Here is an 18,254-nt window from a genome sequence, read left to right as displayed (position 1 = left end):
AGGGGGAGAGGGAGAAGGAGGGGAATAGGAAGGGAGAAGAGAGAAACATCAGTAGCCTCTCATACATGCCCCGATCAGGAATTGAACTTGCAACCTTCTGGTGTACAGGACAATTCTCCAACCAACCAAGCCACTCAGCCAGGGCCTTATGTACTCTTATTTATCCTAACCAGTGAGTTTTTTTCTATTGTAACAGTTATGTTTCTAATCTCCTCTCTATTTGTAATAATGTAAATTATAGAATCCTTTTATTTTGTTGTTAAATTAATATTTATCAAGCACTTACTATGTTCCAAGCATTGTTCTAAGTGCTTTACATGTAAAAATCTACTTCATTTCCATATTAACCTCAAGATTGGTACTGTTATTTCTATTTTTACAAATTGCTCTCCTATATCCTTAAGTGTAAAATTTGCTCACTTGGGTGAATCTCTTAAAAAAAGTGTTGGTTTTCTTCAAATGTTGGTGTCTGTTTTGACTGCTTATTTTAATAGCTGAAATTTCCTGTAAGCTTCTTTAGGAATCCTTTATGTGTCTGTCCCCTTTGGAGAAGAGAAGATACACACCTGATTTCAATAGTTGGGAGGGATACACAGATTGTGCTGACAGCAGGTTGTGATAACTAGTTTAGACAAAGGAGTTTTTTTTTTATTCCACTGGACAAATTAGTTTACCCCTGTAATTCAAGTACTCACATTTAATGGTACAATTAGGGGTCAACACTGCTAACTGCTACCACATGGCTCATTGGTAGGGAATGAGCAGACCCATCTGACTGCTGCTAGACCTGTATACCTCCTCCCAAACACCTTGTAAATTTCCACAGTCTGTGCCCTCATCACTGAATTAGGTACACCTCTTAAATAATTCTCTCATTTAGTAACTTGGTGATCACTTCTCAGTACCTTGATTTTTTCATCTGTAAAATAGGGATGACAGTATCCAACTATGCTCTCAGGATTAACTTCAGTAAAAAATTAAAGTACTTAGTGCACAGTGTTTAATATATGTTAGTACAGTGCACTCAGTTTGCCGTCTTGCTACAGAAGCATTAATTACCTGATTTTTAAAAGAGCATGCTTAAATATTTTCAAAGAATATAAATACAGGATTTTAGGATCATTCTACCTTTGAAGCAATCCATGTGATAGATATGCACATACAACTAAATGAAACAAAAAATTTAGAGTCAGGGAACCATAGTAGGATAGCTACTTGAAACCGAGTAAGTCTTTCCTATATTTATTGATGCAAGGAGGCTGTTACTGCATAAAGCTCCTAGAAACTGCATGCTATAGAAGCACTTTTCAAATTTTGTGTGTCTTTAAATGTAAAGTTAGTCTTTTCCAAATAACCTATAGTTAGATCCTGGTTTTCAAAAACTCCATTCAACCAATCTGTGTCTTCTGACCTGGGAATTTAATTCATCTGCATTTAAAGTGATTACTGAGAGGGAAGGACTTACTTCCCAGTCTGTTGGGTTTTCTTGTTTTGTTTTGTTTTTTTGGTCTTGTAGCTATTTTGTCCCTCATTTCCTCCATTACTGCCTTTCTTTGCATGTAGTTGACTTTTTTGGTAATGTTTTGACCTCCTTTTTACTTCTTTTTGTGTATATTTTATAAACATTTTCTCTGTGATTACCATGGGTATTACATAAAATTTCTGAAGTTATCACAACCTGTATTAAGCTGATACTAACTTAACATTAATTGAATTCAAAAATTCTACTCCTGCCCTGGCCAATGTGGCTCAGTTGGCTGCAGTGTCAAACCTGTAGCTAAAGGGGTGTATTCTGTTTTGTTTTGTTTTTAAGACTTTATTTATTTTTAAAGAGAGAGAAAGGGAGTGAGAAAGAGAGGGAGAGAGAAACACTGATTGGTTGTTTCCCATATGTGCCCCCAACCAGGGACCTGGCCTGCAACTCAGGCATGTGCCCTGACTGCGAATTGAACCGGCGACCTTTTGGTTTTGAGGTAGGGCGCTCAACCCACTGAGCCACACCAGTCAGGGCAAGGGGTGTGGGTTTTATAACCCATCTGGGCACCTAAGATCCCCAGTTTGGGCTTCTATGAGAGGCAACCAATCAATGTTTCTCTCTCCCTTCCTCTCTGTCTAAAAGCAATGTGGGGTAAAAACTATACTCTTTATTCATATGTCACAAATTACATCATTATATATTGTGTACTGTTTAACACAAATTATAATAATTTATAATTATTCTTTATGCTTTTGCCTTTTATATCCTATCGGAAATAAAAAAGTAAATTTACAAACCAAAGTTACAATACCATTTTTTAAAATAACTTCACATATGGTTTCCATATATGTCTTTGAAATGCTGTCCAGCATCTTTTCACTTCAACTTGACGAACTCCCTTTAGCATTCATTTGTAGAGCAAGTATAAAGGTAATGAATTCTCTCAGGTTTTCTAGGAAAATACCTAATTTCACATTCACTTTTAAAAGACAGTTTTGCTGTGCACAGTCATGAATGGCATAATGGTGTTTTGGTCAATGACAGGCTGAATAAGATAATAATAGAACTGAAAAATTCCTATCACCTAGTGACATCATAATTGTCATGTCATAGTGCAATACATTATTTGTATTCATCGTATTGCCTGTCATAAAGTATAGCACATATAATTATATACAGTACATAACACGTGGTGACCATAAATGACTATTAGTGGTTCATGTACTTACTATATTATACTTATTTTTTTTAGCATGTACTTGTTCTACTTATTTTAAAAAGTTTGCTGTAAGACACTATGACATGTTACACCAGCAGCAGCCTCATGTATCTTGTTTTTTTAAAGTACTTTTTATTGATTGTGCTATTACGGTTGTACCATTTTCTCCTCTTTATCTCCCCCTTGCCTTGTAACCTCTCCAACAAGCATCCCCCCTCTTTAGTTCATGTCCATGGATTGTACATATAAGTTCTTTGGCTTCTCCATTTCCTATATTATTCTTTATCTCCCTGTCTATTTTATACCTACCAATTAGGCTTCTTATTCCCCGTAACTTTTTCCCCTTCTCCTGTCTCCCCTTCCCCACTGATAACCCTCCATGTTATCTCCATTTCTGTGATTCTGTTCCTGTTCTAATTGTTTGATTAGTTTGTCTTTGTTTTTTAGGTTCAGTTGTTGACAGTTGTCAGTTTGTTGTCATTTTACTGTTTGTATTTTTTACCATCTTCTTTTTCTTAGATAAGTTCCTTTAACATTTCATTCATATAATAAGGGCTTGGTGATGATGAACTCCTTTAACCAGACCTTATCTGGGAAGCACTTTATCTGTCCTTCCATTCTAAAGGATAGCTTTGCTGGATAGAGTAATCTTGGATGTAGATCCTTGCCTTTCATGACTTTGAATACTTCTTTCCAGGCCCTTATTGCCTGGAAGGTTTCTTTTGAAAGATCAGCTCATAGTCTTATGGGAACTCCTTTGTAGGTAAGTATCTCCTTTTCTCTTGCTTTTAAAATTCTCTTATTATCTTCAATCTTGGGTAATTTAATTATGGTATGTCTTGGTGTGTTCCTCCTTGGGTTCAACTTCTTTGGGGCTCTCTGAGCTTCCTGGATCTCCTGGAAGTCTATTTCCTTCGCCAGATCGGGGAAGTTTTTCCTTCATTATTTTTTCAAGTGACTTTTCAATTTCTTCCTCTCTCCGTCCTCCTTCTGGCACCCCTATGATTCGGATGTTGGGATGCTTAAAGTTGTCTTGGAGGTTCCTAAGCCTCTCCTCATTTTTTTTTGAATTCTTGTTTCTTCATTATGTTCTGGTTAAATGTTTATCTCTTCCTTTCACTCCAATTCGTTAATTTTGAGTCCTGGTTTCCTTCTAGTCACTGCTGGTTCCCTGTGTATTTTTCTTTATTTCACTTTGCATAGCGTTCACTCTTTCCTCTATTTTGTGGCATACTCAAGTAATTTCTGTGAGCATCCTAATTACCAGTGTTTTGACCTCTGCATGTGATAGGCTGGTTATCTCCTTGTTGCTTAGTTGTGTTTCTGCAGTTTTGATCTACTCTTTCGTTTGGACCATACTGTTTCGCCTAAGTGTACCTGTTACATTGTAAGGGGTGGAGCATTAGGTATTTGCCAGGACAGGGCAACCCCCTTCATTGTGTTCTGGTGCTGTTTGTAGAGGAGAGGTTAGAGAAGGAACAATGCTGTTTGCTTGTCTCCCGCCAGGGTTTCAATCCCTTCCCCTGGCTACCCACAAGCAATTTGGGCCATTCCGGTGCTGATTCCTGGGTGGGTGTGTCTGTTTATGTTCTAGGACCCTGTGGGTCTAACAAACTCTCCTGTGAGGCTGCACGTTTCTCTCACTGCTGCAAATGTCACAAGTTTTTACAGTCACAGGTTTTGAGGTTTTCATTTCCCACGCTGGAAACCTGGTTATGAGGTCTGTCTCAATCCCTACTTGTTCCTCCCAGCTTAATCACTTGTGAATGTGGGACCACCCAGTCCACCAGCCAGCTGCAGCCTCACTGTGCAACCTCTCCACCCCAGCTGCTTGTCTCTGCCCTTCCTATCAATCTGGATGAATACTTCTTCTTTAACTCCTTGGTTGTCGGACTTCCATACAGTTCGATTTTTCTGGTAGTTCTGGGTGTCTTTTTAAATTGGTTGTTTTCCTTCTTCTGGTTGTGCAAGGAAGAAACGCGTATCTACCTACGCCTCCATCTTGGCCAGAAGTCTAATATATCTTATGTTTACAGCATCTCTTTATTGAATCATTTTCTCTTGTGCTTTATTTAATCTCATGTTGTTTTGTACAGTAGCATAGTGTACAGGCTTGTAGCCTAAGAGCAATAGGCAATACCATATAGCATACGTGTATACAGTATACACCTAGATATATACCATCTAGAATATACCATCTAGGTTAGTAAGTTATACCACCTAGGTTTGTGTTAAGCAGACTCTATTATGTTTGCACAATTATGAAATTGCAAAATGACATGTTTTAAGACCATATACCTGTGGTTAAGAAGAGAGTTGACTGCCCCAGCTGGTATAACTCAGTGGATTGCATGCTGGTCTGCAAACCAAAGAATCACCAGTTTGATTCTTAGTCAGGGAAAATGCCTGGGTTGTGGGCCAGATCTCCGGTAGGGGTTGTGTGAGAGGCAACCACACACTGATGTTTCTCTTCCTTTCTTTCTCCCTCCCTTCCCCTCTCTCTAAAAAAATTTTAAAAGAAAGAAGAGCACTGACTGCATAGATTCTTAGATGACAGCTTTTCTTTCAGCATTTTAAACACAGCATCCCACTGCCTTTTGGCCTATGAGGTTCCTGCTGAAAACTCTGTTGGTCATCTTACTGAGCATCCTTTTTTAGGGGATGACTTACTTTTCTTGCTGCTTTTATGGTTCTATCTTTAATTTCCATCACTCTAATTATGTACCTCTCTTTGGGTTTATCTTTTAGGCAGGTTGGTGAACTTCCTATATTTTTACATCCATGGTTTTCTTCAAAATTGAGAAGATTTTTGCCCATTAATTCTCTAAATAACCTCTTGGCCTCTTTCTCATCTTCTCCCCCTTCTGGGACTCCATGATGCATATATTGGTCTCCTTATGCTGCCACATAAGTCCCTTAGACTCTGTTAACTTTTTTCATTTAGCTCCTTATACTCAATAATTTCAAATCACCCTTCTAAAAAGCCTGCTGATTCTTTCTGTTTATTCAAGTCTGTTGCCTAACTCCTCTAGAGAATTTTTCAATTCCGTTATTGCCTTTTTCTGCTCCAGAATTTCTTTTTGGAGAATTTTATTATATTTTTTGCCATTCTCATTTTGTCTGTAAAGAGTTTTTCTGCTATCCTTTATTTCTTTGTGCATGTTTTCCTTCAGCTCTCTGAATATATTTAAGACAGCTGTTTTAAAATATCAGTCTAGTAAGTCTAGTGTATTGGTTTCTTCATTAGCTCTTTCTGGAGATGTAATTTGTTCCTTTGAACGGGGGATCCTTCTCTGTTCCTTTGTACTTCCAGTGATATTTTGTTGCAAACTAGACACTGAATAAATGGCCACCTCTCAAACTCTTTGCAGACTGGTGTGGAAGACCTTCATTAATTAGTGAGCCACTGAGACTTCAGATCAGCCCAGTATAAAGGCCTAAGGTTTTTTCAGGTCTTTTCTCACATTTGTTCTGTCTGGACCTATGAGTGTGCTTTTTTAAACCCTGTATCTTCCCTTGTCTGCTTTTAAATGTCTACGTTCCCAGAATATCACCTCAGTTACTTCAGATGTACTCCTGTGACTGTAGTCTCTTGTTCATGTCTCTGCAGTAACCTCTGCAGTTTTCATGTGCTGCAGCTCCTGCCACTGCCTTTTGCAGTTTCCAGTCTGAGATTCAAACTATGCTGCTGTTCCCTGTCTAATCACCAAGTTAGACAAGAACAAAAGCAATCCCTCTGGCAGCCAAAAGATAGACCAGAATTTTGTAAACAAGTTTTACACTGCTTCTTCTATCCCAAGGAAGGGAATAAAAAATTAGGCTGCGTCCTACTGGCCATAATGTGCACACTGGGGAAAGGGTAGGGAAAGTGCAATAAAACACCACAAAAATAATTGTTTGCTTCATTGTTGTAAATCTCTGACTGGTTTCCAAAGCTCCTATATGGTTACTTTGATCGGTCTATAGTTATTTTCTGATTTTGCTGTGGGAGAATGTGGGCCTGGACCTTCCTAGTTACCCATCTTGCACACATATTCTATTTCTTGAGCTGTTTTCTTTTGAAGTTTTCTATACTGTTCTGCATTTTTGAAACATTTCAAAATAAAAATGTTTGGAGTGGTAGAGTTATAAATAGTTTATACTTGTTTGAAGACTTTGTCTTAATGGAAAACAAAGTAAAAAAGGAAAATAAAAAGGACTTTATGATAAGGATATTATTTGGAGTAAAAAAATAAAAAGGTAACAATTAAATAATGAATTATATTCAAAACCTCAAAAATAAAAGCGCTATATGTACAACTTTTAAATACATTGCAACATTAAGGAATATGGATATCAAGGAAATAGTTCGTTCATGATTTTGTCCAAAGCACTAAAGCAGCAACTGAGAATCCTTTTCAATTTCTCAGTCACTGTATATCAGTTCTGTTTGTTCTACAATTTAATATAACTGGAATAATACAGTATAGCATATAGGGTTCCACTGTATAAAAATACAAAACTTATTTTTTCCCTTTATTTTTATTGTTCACACTATTGCAGATGTCCTCATTCCTACCGCCCACCCCCATACACACCGTTTCTCCCAGCCCCAGCTTCCCCTTCACTCTGGCAATCACCATGCTGTTGTCTGTGTTGACGGTTTATACATACACATTTTTTGGCTAATCTCTTCACTTTCATCCACTCCCCTCTCGCCCTCTCCCCTCTCACAGCTGTCAGTCTGTTCCATGTATCTATGCCTCTGTTTCTATTTTGTTCATCAGTTTATTTTGTTCTTTAGATTCCTCATATACGTGATATCATATGGTATTCGTCTTTCTCTGACTGGCCCATTCTGCTTAACATAATAATCTAAAGGTCCACCCATGACATCACGAAAGGTAATCCCTTCTTTTTTTTTTACAGCCGCATAGTATTCTGCTGTGTGAATGCACCACCGATTTTTTTTATCCAATCACCTACTTACAGGCACTTGGGCTGTTTCCAGACCTTGGCTATTCTAAATAAAGCTGCCACGAACATAGGAGTGCGTATGTTTTTGAATTGGTATTTCAGGATTCTTAGACTATATTCACTGGGTCAAAGGCAGTTCCATTTTTAATTTTTTGAGGAAACTGCATACTGTTTTCCACACTGGCTGTATCAGTCTGCATTCCCACCAACAGTGCACTAGGGTTCCCTTTTCTCCACATCTTCACCACCACTAGTTTGTTGATTTATTGATGGGTAGCCATTCTGGCAGGTATGAGGTAATACCTCATTGTGCTTTTAATTAGTATCTCTCTGATGGCCAGTGATGTTGAGCATTTTTTCATGTCTTTTGGCCATCTGTATGTCCTCTTTGGAGAAGTATCTATTCAGATCTTTTGTCCATTTTTTAATTGGATTGTTTGTGTTTTTGGTGTCAAATTGTATAAGTTCTGTATATATTTTGGAGATTAACCCCTTATTATCACTGATGAATATGTTCTCCCATATAGTGGGTTCTCTCGCCACTTTGCTGATAGCTTCTTTTGCTGTGCAAACTTTTCAGTTTGATATAGTCTCATTTGTTTATTTTTTTCCTTTATTGCCATTGCCCTAGGAGACATATTGGCAAAAATATTGCTCTGAGAAATGTCTGAAATTTTACTACCTATGTTTTCTCCTAGTATTTTTATGGTTTCATGACTTACATTTAAGTCTTCTATTCATTTTGGGTTTATTCCTGTGTATGGTGTAAGCTGGTGGTCTAGTTTCATTTTTCTACATGCTATTTGTCCAATTTTCCTAATACCACTTATTGAGTAGACTGCCTTTACCCTATTGTATGTTCTTGCCTCCTTTGTCAAATATTAATTAACCATATAAACATGGGTGATTTCTAGGTTCTTTGTTCTGTTTCACTGATCTACATATGCTTGTTCTTTGCCAGTACCAGGCTGTTTTGATTACAATGACTTTGCAGAATAGTTTAATGTCAGGTATTCATGATATTGCCAACTTTGTTCTCCTTTCTCAAGATTGCTGAGGCTATAAGGAGTCTTTTTCAGATTTCACATAAATTTTTGGATTATTTCTTCTGGATCTGTGCAATATGCCATTGGTATTTTAACAGATATTGCACTGCATCTGTAGACTGCTTTGGGTAGGATGGACAGTTTAACGATTTTAATTCTTCCAATTTATGAGCAGAGTATGTTTGCACTTACTTGTATCCTTTTGGTTTCTTTCTTCAATGTTCTATAGTTTTCCAAGTATAGGTCTTTTTCTTCCTCGGTTAAATTTATTCCTACGTACCTTTTGTTGTTGTTGTTGTTACAATACTAAATGAGATTTTTTTTTTTTTTTTACTTTCTCTTTCTGATAGTTCATTGTGGGTATAAAGAAATGCCACCAATTTCTGGATATTAATTTTGTATCCAGCACAATTGTTTTTCACTCACTTGCTTACTGGTGGATGTTAAGATTAATTCAGGTTTGGGCTATTATAAATAAAACTCCTATGATCAATTGTATGTAAGATTTCTTGTAACATGTTTTCATTTCTCTTGAATAAATACCTAAAATTGGGGTTGCTGAGTGGTATATAACAAATCAACATTTAATTTTATTAAAAAACTGCCAAACTACTTTCCAAAGTGGCTGTATCCTGTTAAAGTCCTACCAGCAATCATTGCCAACTCCTGTTATTGTAAGACTATTTAATTTTAACAATTCTAGTGGATGCATACTAGAATCTCATTGTGCTTTTACTTGACACTTCCCTGAGGCACCTGCAAGTGTAGAGATGTCCTTTATCAGAGTAAGGATGTCCTTTTCTTTTCCAAGTTTATTCAGAGCTTTCATTATGAATGGGTGTTGAATTTTATTGTATGTAAACTATGCCTTAATTACACTGCCTTTTTTGAGACCCTACAGTTAACAGCAGACTTAAACAAACACTGAATACTTTCGTCCTCAGACAGGGAGCAAGGCTAGGTAGCCTGCTTCCATCATTTCTATTCATCATTGTCACTGTAGCCTTAGCTATGTAAGAAGGAATGAAAATGTAATAGTGAGGGAAAAAAAGAATGTAGGTTGCAAAGGAAGAAGTTAAACTGTCTCTATTCTCATATGAAATGATTTAAAATGACAATCCTAAGGAATCAATGAAAAAAGATATTGTAAGTAATAAAGTGAATTTATTAAGGACTTAGGATACAAGGTTAATATAGAATCAATTGCCTATCCTGGGATTTATCTCAGAAATACAAAGTTTGTTTCAATTTTGAAAACAAATGTAATTTGCCTTATATTTACATGATAATGTATGTAGAAACACCTACGGAATTTACAAAAATTGACTAGCATTAATAAGTGAGTTTAGGAAGGTTGAATAATACAAAGTCAATGGTTTTTTTTTTTTATTCCAATAATACTATTTGAATAATTCTTCTAATTGCCAAAGACTGAATCTGAGATATTAACCAATTTCTCTCTTTCATTAGAGAAACTACTCTACTTTAATCAAATCAGCATGTTCTGTTGACTTTATCTCCTAAATATCTCTAACACTTACCACTTTTCTTCATTCCCTAATCAATAATCTTTCCTAGTGAAACCAGGCTCTAAAACATTTCTGACACTAAATCTTAATAGTCTCTCTCTTTTTTCTAGTTTTAAGTATTGAGTAGAAAACAATACGTCTCCTCACAACTGTCCAGAGACCACCAGACCAAACTGGATCATACTGGTCCCAGAGCCATGGGCAGGCACAGTTAGCAGCTAACTAACCCCAAGCTGACAGCCTCAAGAGACCAGCAGAAGCGAAATTCATAGAACTCAAGTAGAAGAGATGCTACTTTTAACACAGGGAGTTCTCTAAGAAGTGAGGGACCACTCAATAAGGAAGATCTGCTGCAGCCAAGTCTGGACACACATAGGAAGAATAAAACAAACTCTGACAGATTGTAATTTCTTTTGTTCTCTGTGGCCCCTTCCACATCCCTAACCTTAGACAGCTTAGTTCCAAGTAGTTCTAATTCACATCCCTAGTGATTTAGAATTAATAAATATGTACAACCTCTCCTTACCCTCATCTCTTAAAAATGATCCCAAGTCTTCATTAGGAAAGGCTAACTGAAGCTTTGTTTCTGGTATCATTGTTTAGCTGACCTAATGGATGAATCCTATTTCTCTGTGAAAACCTGCTGCCTCAGACTTCTGCCTTCTCTGTAAGTGGCAGGCAACAAACTCACCACCTTTGTTGGCCTTTGTTCTGGTAACATTAGTAACTAGTAAGGATTTATTTACATAGGCAATTTACATGTTGTCTATGTAAATAAATCCTTAGGTAACTATAATCTTACCATAGATTAAAAGGCACTTCATGATCTGATGTACTACTCAAACCTCATCTTTAACCCATTTTCTCCTCTTGCTCTACATTCCATCAATATGGAAAAGTATTTTCAGTTCCTCAAATGCAACATTCCTCTCTTTTCACTCTGGAATTCTGCACAACGCCTGTTCTCTCTGAAAAACCTCTCTATACCCCAGATCCCTGTGTAATTCCCCCCCAAAATGGAACAAGGTTAAAAAAGACCAAAAGTAAAAAATGTAACATTTGGCAGGCAACCGAACAGGTTTATACAAATCGGTAATAAATAATAAGAGCCTTGGTTAAGGTTTTATAGTAGAAGCAAATAAAAGGAATATGAAAGAAAAACTGGCATGTGAAATAAAATAAAGTATTTTAGCAATCATGTTGTACTAAAACATGACTTGTTGAAAAAGTCATCCTCTATGTGATTTTTTTCTATAGTTCCTAAAATCTGATGAAATAATTCAAGAATGTGGAGTTATATAAAAGGAACCAAGCTGTTCTATATGAATTATTTCTTACTTCAGAAGTCTTAATCACTAGCCAATTGGGTTAGAGTAGTGATTTCCAAAATGTGGTTCCTTAGATTAGCAGCATTATCATTTTAAGAGAACTTGTTTGATGCATATTATTAAGCTCCACACCAGACTTTCTGAATTAGAAACTCGAGGTAGAGGGGACCACAAATCTGTATTTTAAGAAGGCTTCAGGTGATTCTATTATAAGTTCAAGTTTGAAAGCAACACAGGTTAGAGGATATGGAAACAGAAGTAAATAAAAAATTATCATGATCCCAACACAATCAGAAGAATGAAATGGCAGAAAAACAAGTCAGTAGTAGTTATAAACTACTCTTTATCCTACTGAAAGATGCTGCAATTCACTTTGGGGGAAGAAAAATGTAAAGGCACAGGAAAAATCCTCTTGTATAATCTCAAGGCTCTAATATATATCAGTTTGATAAAGGCCACTAAGAAACAGCCACTTTTAAGTGCTTAAAAACTGAAGAAATTATGCATAAATTATAAGCATACTACTCACTATTTTGCTCACTCACTCAATAAACATTTACTGAGTACTGTTATTACATAAGACATTATGGTAAAAGCTGAAGCTGTGATAAACAGGTTTGCAATGAAATCAAGAAAAATTTTTAAAATGTCAAAGCTTTTCTTTAAGTAATTTTGTTTATTGCAATGGAACTCATTACCAAGGCAGAGTCTAAAGGAAAAACCAGTCAACTATGAATCTATGTCTCTTATTTATAAGACCATAATAAAATCCTAGGTGCTTTTAGTTTATCAATTTTAAGTTAATTTCAATTATGTTTGTTTCTAAGACAACATTAATTCTGATCCTCTAAAAGTAGTGTATGTATAATATACACATGAAACATATACATTATATATGTGTGTACGTATGTATAACACACATCAGTTTTAAGATGAAAAAACTCCGAACTAAGGGTTAACAAGAATTCTTTCAGAACATTACTGAATTCTTTTTGATCAGTGCTGGTAATTTTATTGCATGGTTACCTCCTCTCTGCCATATGCTCATTTTTATAAGTCCTGCACATCTGTATCATTACCTCTTGGGAAGGAACATTTTGCAGTAAGGAGTATATAGGATTTTGGATCAGATAGGAGTTCAAATCCTTTCTCAGCTACTTAATTATCTGTGTCATTAAACAAGTCTGTAAGCCTCAGTTTTTCATATTTAAAAGATTCTCAATTATACATTCATAAGATTACTAAGAGAATTTGGCTTACAAGTTCACAGAAGATGTTTCATAAAAGTTACTCCCTCACTCCTTGCTTTTTTTAGGAACACTTCAATTTGCCTCAGTTCATTATTTATCCTAGAAGTCTTGATATATTTCATACTGAAACCAGAAATGAGACACTACTTACAACATTTTTATTCTAAAGGTCCTTTGTTGGACACATTTTGGCATTTCACAGGGTATTCTGAATATTTAAATACTGAAATTGTAGTGCTAAGGAAAAACTTGTGTGGGGAGTTAGAAGTCCCAAGTCTAGTTTCAATAATGCTTGGACTTTTATCTCCTTGGGTTGAGATAATTTTCCATGAAAAAAATAACCATGTTAGACAAGATAATCTCCAAGGCTTTAGGTCTTTAAAATTCTATGATTTTGGGGAAGAATTATTTTGGATCATTAGCAATTGGATCCTTGGACCTGAGAATATATCTCATTTGGGAAGGAATGTTCAAGACAGAAAAGTATGACAAATTAAGAAAAAAATAGGTGAGAGCCAAAAGATCAAATTCTATAGGCAAATTCCATAATACATCATCTGTATATTGTTTGTGTTTTCTAGCCAAAGTCAAGTCACCTTCCATCATGTCACAATAGTCAGGTTAATTTAAAAAAAAAAAAAACTCACTAGAACAGTGAACATTATAAATCAGAAAGAACTTCATATTGTGAACAAAGAGAAAAACTAAAATGAAAATGAAAGACAACAGCTTAAACTTACTGGGTTATCTGTGGAATCATCAGCCAACTGTAAACCAAAATAGTCACGCTCAGTCAAATCAAGATGTTTGAAGACTATATCCAACAGAACTTGCCCCTGATCATGTTTCTAGAAGAAAAATAAAAGGAAATCAACACTGACAGGCTACATGCATTTTCATGTTTTTAACCTCTTGGACTCTTCTCCTCTTCTATTAAATTGGCAGCTGTTTCCATCCAATGACTGTTGAGAATGAAGACTTCCCATGTTTCACACTACTTAAAAAACTGACTTTATGCAAACTGATTCAAAGACTACATAACAAATATGAAGATATAAGAAAAACCTCTGCCTGAAAATGCCTTCTGCTTTCATGGTAGTATAGTATTTCTGTAATTTTATATTGTTGCCACATTAACACATGTATATAGCCACATCACTTGTCTTATTGTTTTATTTTCTACATTTTTTTTTCTTTTTAAGCCAATAGGATATTTATTTTTTTTATTTTTTATTTTTTTAATTAATTTATTTACTTTTTAAATACATTTGTCTCTGCCTTCCCCCCACCTCTTTCCCTTGCCCCCTCCCACCTTCCCTCCCTCAGCTCTTCCCCTTTGGTTTTGTCCATGAGTCCTTGCTATATGTTCCTTGACTTTCCCCTTCCCTTCCCTTTCCCTGCCCCCCCTTCCCTCTTGTCTCTGTTGATTTCTTTTATTTTCTACATTTAAATTGACTACAAAATGTCGTATGTGACTAAATACAACTTAAAATTTGTGTCTAATATAAATAATGCCACAAAAAGGGAAATAAAAATAGTGAACATTATTTGTAGCAAACTGATAAAGGATTAGTGTTTTAATTATAAAAGTACCCAGAGGACTTTAGAAAAATTTTAACCTCATACCAATTCTATCACACAGACATTATTTATTATCCTGCTGCTTTAGTAAGGGTAACTATAAATTGCCTAAGTCCCACATTAACAAAGTTGTGGTGAAAGGGCACAACTAGATAATTCCCTTAAAAAATGTAACTAATAAATAAAAGCATGAAGAAATGATACACATGTTCAGTAATAAAAGAAATCAAAGTGAAAAACTATAATGACAACCATCCAAAAATTAAAACCCAAAGAATTAAGATAAAAAAGACTTACTGCTGCTAATATCACAGATGCTATAAATCACTGGGAAGACAATTTGAAAATAGTAAACAAGAGCAATAACAATACTGGCTACTTCTAGCATCCTGAGTGAAAAATAAAATCCAATATTGGAGGGGGAAAAGTATAACATGCCAATATATTGACTGAAGTATAATTTATATAAGACAAGTATCAGAAAGAACATGTTAATAAGTAGTGGTATATTTTACTGCCAACTTTTCCTTTCATTAGCTACAGCAGTTTGGTAGCTTCGAAATACAAGTTAGAATCAAAACTCAGAGCTGAAACAATATAGAGATATATTTTGTTCTCATATAATGAAAAGTACTGAGGTACAACAGAATCCAGAGCTGGCTAATTCAACAGATGAGAGGTGTAATCTAGTACAAGGTTTCTTTCCATCTCTCTTATCTGCATTTCTGGTGTTGACTGCATTTATAGGCAGTAAGCAAGATGATCATGGCAATTTCAAAATTCACAGCCATACGTGACAATGTTTAAATGAACAATCTTCCTTGTATGGTTACCTTACAAAGAGCTTCCCTTCATGTCTTATTGGCCAGACTGAGTTAAATGGCTATTTGCAGAACTCATCAATGGCAGGAAGGATGTGCTTTAAACAGTGCTTTACAACTTCGGTTCCTATTCAAATAACCTGTGAATATTTTTTATACTGATGCAACTCACCACCCCCATCTCCCTCCCATTCTCATCTCCAGGATGTAGATCAAGCAGTATCTTTTTAATAAAGCTAAGATCATTTTAATTTCTAGAGACAAGACGGAGTAGACCCATTTCTCCCTACACTTCAGCCAAGTGAAACATTAAAAAAAAAATTTAAAAACAAAACACTTCGAAAGGTGCAAAGAAGGCAGTAGCCTGCCTAGAGAATTTTCTTAGTTTTCTTTCTATTTCTTTTTATTGAGGTAAAATTCACATATAAAATTAACCATTTTAAAGTGTGCAACTCAGTGGTATTTAGTACATTCACAATATTGTACAACCATCATGTCTAGCTAGTTTCAAAACATTTTATCACATGAAAAGAATACCATATCTATTAAACAGTATGCTTTTCCCTTTCTCCAGGCCCAGGCAACCACTAATGTGCTGTCTGTATAAATTTACCTATTCTTCCCTGACTGGCGTGGCTCGGCTGATTGGGAATCATCTTGCAAAGCGAAAGGTCGCTGGTCAATTCCCAGTCAGCGCTCATACTAGTTTGTGGGTTCAGTCCCTGGTCAGGGTGCAAACAAGAGGCAACCAATCGATATTTCTCATATTGATGTTTCTCTCCCTCTCTTTCACCCTCCCTTCCCACACTCTCTCTAAAAAAAAGAAAAAGAAAAAAAAGAAATTAAATCTATCTATTCTGCACATTTCACATAAATAGAATTGAACAGTGTATGGCTTCTGTGTCTGGCTTCTTTTGTTTAGCATAATGTTTTCTGTGTCTGGCTTCTTTTGTTTAGTATAATGTTTTCAAAGTTCATCCACATTGTACCATTATATCCATGTAGGGGGCTGCTTTTAGTGGTAGCGGGAACTGTAGCCCTGCACAAGCTGGGGCCTGGGAAAGGACCCATAAGTCTTGGCTGTCATGCCAGTAATGCTGGAGACAGGGAAGACCCGATACTGACTCCAAGGGCTCTCTGGCAGAAATCAGATTTAGAAATAAGTTACACTTCTTGAAGCATGCTTTGTTTCTCCCTCAAGCTCTGTTAATCATATACCAAATAACCAGTGCAAACCTGGGAAAGAAATTTACACAATTTCTGGACTCTGACTCAGAACCCACCTAACACCATAACGTTTGCTCACTGTCCCGAAGCAGTTCGCTGTGTTCCTGCCATTGTCATCTTTAAACAATATCTATTCTCTGTAAGCTTAAGCTGTTATGTAGAGAGATTACCTATACATTTCTGCTGCCTACCCCCTGCCTGTAACCCTCTCAATAAAAGCCATTGAGCAGAGGGGCTCGGGGCATTCTCCACTAGAGGGAATTGCCACCTGCTTCTCCTGGCAGACCAAGAGTGTCTGGAATGAATTATTTCTTCATCCGCAGCAGCTGTGGGGGCTCTGTGGGACAGGGTACCCCCTCATATCCACATCTTATTTCCTTTCTATGGTTAAATAATATTTCATTTATATGGCAATATCACAATTTGCTTATCAGCTGTTGGACATTTAGACTGTTTCTACCTTTTGGTACTATGAATAATGCTGCCATAATACACAGGTTTCGATTTGAGTATCTGCTTTCAATTCTTTGAGGCATATTGTAGAAGTGACATTGATGGACCATATGAAAATTCTGTTTAACTTTTTAACTCCTTTCTACAGCAGTTGTACCTATTTTACATTCCCACCAGCAATGCATGAGGGTTTCAATTTCTACACATCCTTGCCAATATTTGTCATTTTCTACTCTTTTGATCAAAGCCACCCCACTGGGCATGAAGTGGTACTTCATGTTGGTTTTGGCTTGCATTTCCATAATAACTAATGATACTGAGCACTTTTTTCATGTGCCTATTGGTCATTTGTATATCTTTGAAGGCATGTCTAATCAAGTCCTTTGTTCACTTTAAAAATTGGGTTGATAATCTCTTTGTTACTGAGTTCTGAGAGTTCTTTTCATATTCTGGATGCTAGAACCCTTATCAATACAAGATATGCAAATATTGTCTCCCATTTTGTAGGTTCTCTTTTCACTTTCTGGATCACATACTGAGATACACAAAACTTTAATTTTTGTGAAACTCAAATTATCCATTTTTTTCTTTTGATGCTTGTACTTTTGGTGTCATATCTAAAAATTCATTGCTAAGTCCATGGTTATGAAGAATTACCCATGTATTTTCTTCTAAAAGCTTTATAGTTTTAGCTCTTACATGTAGCTCTCTCAGCCTTTTTGAATTTTCTTAAAATAAAATCCTAGATAGATACCCATAATGAATCACATGTGAAAAACTGACTGAAGTTAAAAGAGGAAAAAGGTTTAAAACCTCAACTACGGTGTGGAATACCTGTATTGTTTTCAGTTAGGTCTCTAGATAACACATGCATGAAGTTGACCAGAACAGTAATACAAAGGTTTTGGTTACCAACTTGTCATTAGAACCACAACCTACAAAAGCAGGCCACGGGTTTGTATACTACTAGGGTGACTCCCTGAACCAAAATAGACTGAATGTAATTCAGAGTTTCATAGCGCCCAAAATATCAAGGATATTACCTAAAATCACTCATCATACAAAACGCAGGGAAAAAGTCTCAACTACAATGAGAAGAAACAATCAACAGATGTCAATCAATATTGGCATGACTAAAATATGCTGAGTTACCTGATAAGGATTTTGAAGCAGCCATCATAAAAATGTTTCAATGAGCCATTATGAATGCTGCTTTTTGCTAAAAATAAAAAAAGGAGACTATTTCTGCAACAAATTAAAAGATATAAAAGAACTAAATAAAAATTAAATAACTGAGAAATACAGTAACAAAAATAAAAACTGACTGGATATACTCAAAAGAATAAAAATGAGAAAGAATCAGTGAA

At 35.9% G+C, this 18,254-nt stretch overlaps 1 protein-coding gene across 2 annotated transcripts in view; it reads right to left on the bottom strand.

Moving 5' to 3' along the window:
- Window positions 1-18,254, bottom strand: part of PTPN4 (protein tyrosine phosphatase non-receptor type 4) — a 258,211-nt gene that overhangs the window by 157,563 nt on the left and 82,394 nt on the right. For both annotated transcript variants that reach the window (XM_054575007.1, XM_054575008.1), the window contains one exon: window positions 13,546-13,653. In XM_054575007.1, coding sequence (XP_054430982.1) covers window positions 13,546-13,653 — 108 coding nt within the window. The remainder of the gene's footprint in view (window positions 1-13,545; window positions 13,654-18,254) is intronic.

This window comes from Pteronotus mesoamericanus, unplaced genomic scaffold (genome assembly GCF_021234165.1).
Source record: "Pteronotus mesoamericanus isolate MK-2021 breed Mesoamerican mustached bat unplaced genomic scaffold, CSHL_Meso_final contig_27, whole genome shotgun sequence".
Taxonomy (NCBI): domain Eukaryota; kingdom Metazoa; phylum Chordata; class Mammalia; order Chiroptera; family Mormoopidae; genus Pteronotus; species Pteronotus mesoamericanus.
The sequence above is the reverse complement of the archived record's forward strand: the minus strand, read 5'-3'. Positions and strand labels throughout refer to the sequence as shown.